We start from the raw sequence: 1,832 nt of genomic DNA, 5'->3' as shown, positions 1-1,832 counted from the left end.
GAGCAAGACAAATGTCAAAGAGTATAGTTTGGGAAAATAGAATACAAAATATTAATATAAAAGTTAGAAAGTAGTTAAATTAATAAAACAATTGACAGACTAAGGTAAGTAACCAGAAGCTAGTCTCGTCACAAAATGCCTATTGATCCAAAGCTTTGTCTAGTTGGAGTCTAGGACAAAGCAAAGGAATCCACTTTGTCACCTATACAACAAAAGAACCCACTTTGTGCCTACTCAAAGTAGGGTCTGCAGGAGGCAGTCACTCTCCGTCCATCGTTGGAGTCTTATCGTTCCGAAATCGAAGAGAGAAGGACAGAAAGCCAGCCGTTCCCAGAACGAACCTTATCCCTTGCGGATAAAATCGAAGAGAGAAAAAGAAAAGCATAGAAAAAAGTTCGGAGAACGAACGGGAAAAAGAATTAAATTCCACGCCTCTGTCAGGGTCGAACCCGCGTCCATTGGCTTACCAGACGAGCGGCCTACCACTTTGCTACTGTCGAAGCGTGACTAATAAAATAATAAATCTAATAAACAGATCTAATTATAATGATTAATGATCAACAGTGGTGTAGAGTAAATGTAATATACTTATAATCTGCTATTACACTGGTACACTTTCCGTGTAGAGGCGCTATCACGTCCAAAAAGGAGACAAGAGCTTCAGAAGAGGGACAATTCCTAAAGGAAAACGTCATTTATACAAATCATTACATTTGGGTTTTCGATACACGCCGCCAGCCTAATTAGCTTGGTTGGTAGCACGTCAGCCCTGTAAGTGATAGGCCACGGGTTCAATTCCCGCCCGGGGCGGATTTTATCCTGAACAGGTAATGTTCGTTCTCGGAATGGCTGGCTTTCTCCTATCCTGTCTTCCTTCTCTCTTCGATTTCGGGACGATAAGACCTCAGCAGTTACAGTTCCCTTTGTCAAACCTCTTGAAAAATCGTTCCACTCCACTGCCAAACAATACTCATTGCTCGTTACTCTTTCAATCAAGATCTTGTTATCCATACAACACGTACCAACAAACTACCACAGACAAATCATGCCTTAGATAACTTGCTCTCAAGTTAATTAGTCCTACCAGTCTAATTCTATCAGGCCATTGGTTATTTAATTTGTCGTTAACTAATAGGGTACCACAGGGTGATAGCTGGTAAATGATAGTCAGGTCACTTGGGTTTTGATTTCGACCTGCCTCGGTGGTTTAACAAATCTTATCGTCCCAAAATCGAGAGGAGTATGGGATAGAAGCCATCCTTTCCAAGAACGATCCTTATCCTGAAATAAAGGCCGCCCTGGCGGGAATCAAACACGCGCTCTTGAGCTTACAAGACAGGCGCGCTACCAACCAAGCTAACACACGGATTTTAATTTCGACCTGCCTCGGTGGTGTAGTGGTCAAGCCGCTCGCCTGGTAAATAGGAGGGCGCGGGTTCAATCCCAGCTGAAGCATGGAATTATCCTCATTTATTTGTAAAGTTTGATTTAACTATTATAAAAAAGGAAGGACGGAATAAAAAGGAAAAATTTTAAACACAGTAAAAATTAGGTAGGTAAAATCCAAATTTGTCCTGCGGTCTGCAGGTAGGCTATTGAGAATGAACATCTGTTTTTTAAAGGCACAGAAATATTTACTTTTTAATCAGAGCACAAAATTATTAGATAATATTTAAAAATAAAAAAATTGAAAAATAAAATAAAAATAATTTTCAAAATTAAAAACTTACCACAACAAATCGGTTCATTTTCCTCGTCCTTTTCTTTCTCTCTCGGGGGAAAAAAAATCACCAAACTAACCAATTAAAAAAATATGAAAATAAATCCACGAA

General features: G+C 39.5%; 1 protein-coding gene across 2 annotated transcripts in view; it reads right to left on the bottom strand.

Moving 5' to 3' along the window:
• LOC103513457 (loricrin-like) overlaps positions 1-1,832 on the bottom strand; it is a 14,913-nt gene extending 13,081 nt beyond the window's left edge. For both annotated transcript variants that reach the window (XM_017445831.2, XM_026826642.1), the window contains exon 1: positions 1,731-1,832. In XM_017445831.2, the coding sequence (XP_017301320.1) occupies positions 1,731-1,748 (18 nt within the window). In that variant the 5' untranslated portion in view covers positions 1,749-1,832. The remainder of the gene's footprint in view (positions 1-1,730) is intronic.

Source organism: Diaphorina citri, unplaced genomic scaffold (genome assembly GCF_000475195.1).
Source record: "Diaphorina citri unplaced genomic scaffold, Diaci psyllid genome assembly version 1.1 scaffold973, whole genome shotgun sequence".
NCBI classification, from domain to species: domain Eukaryota; kingdom Metazoa; phylum Arthropoda; class Insecta; order Hemiptera; family Psyllidae; genus Diaphorina; species Diaphorina citri.
The sequence above is the reverse complement of the archived record's forward strand: the minus strand, read 5'-3'. Positions and strand labels throughout refer to the sequence as shown.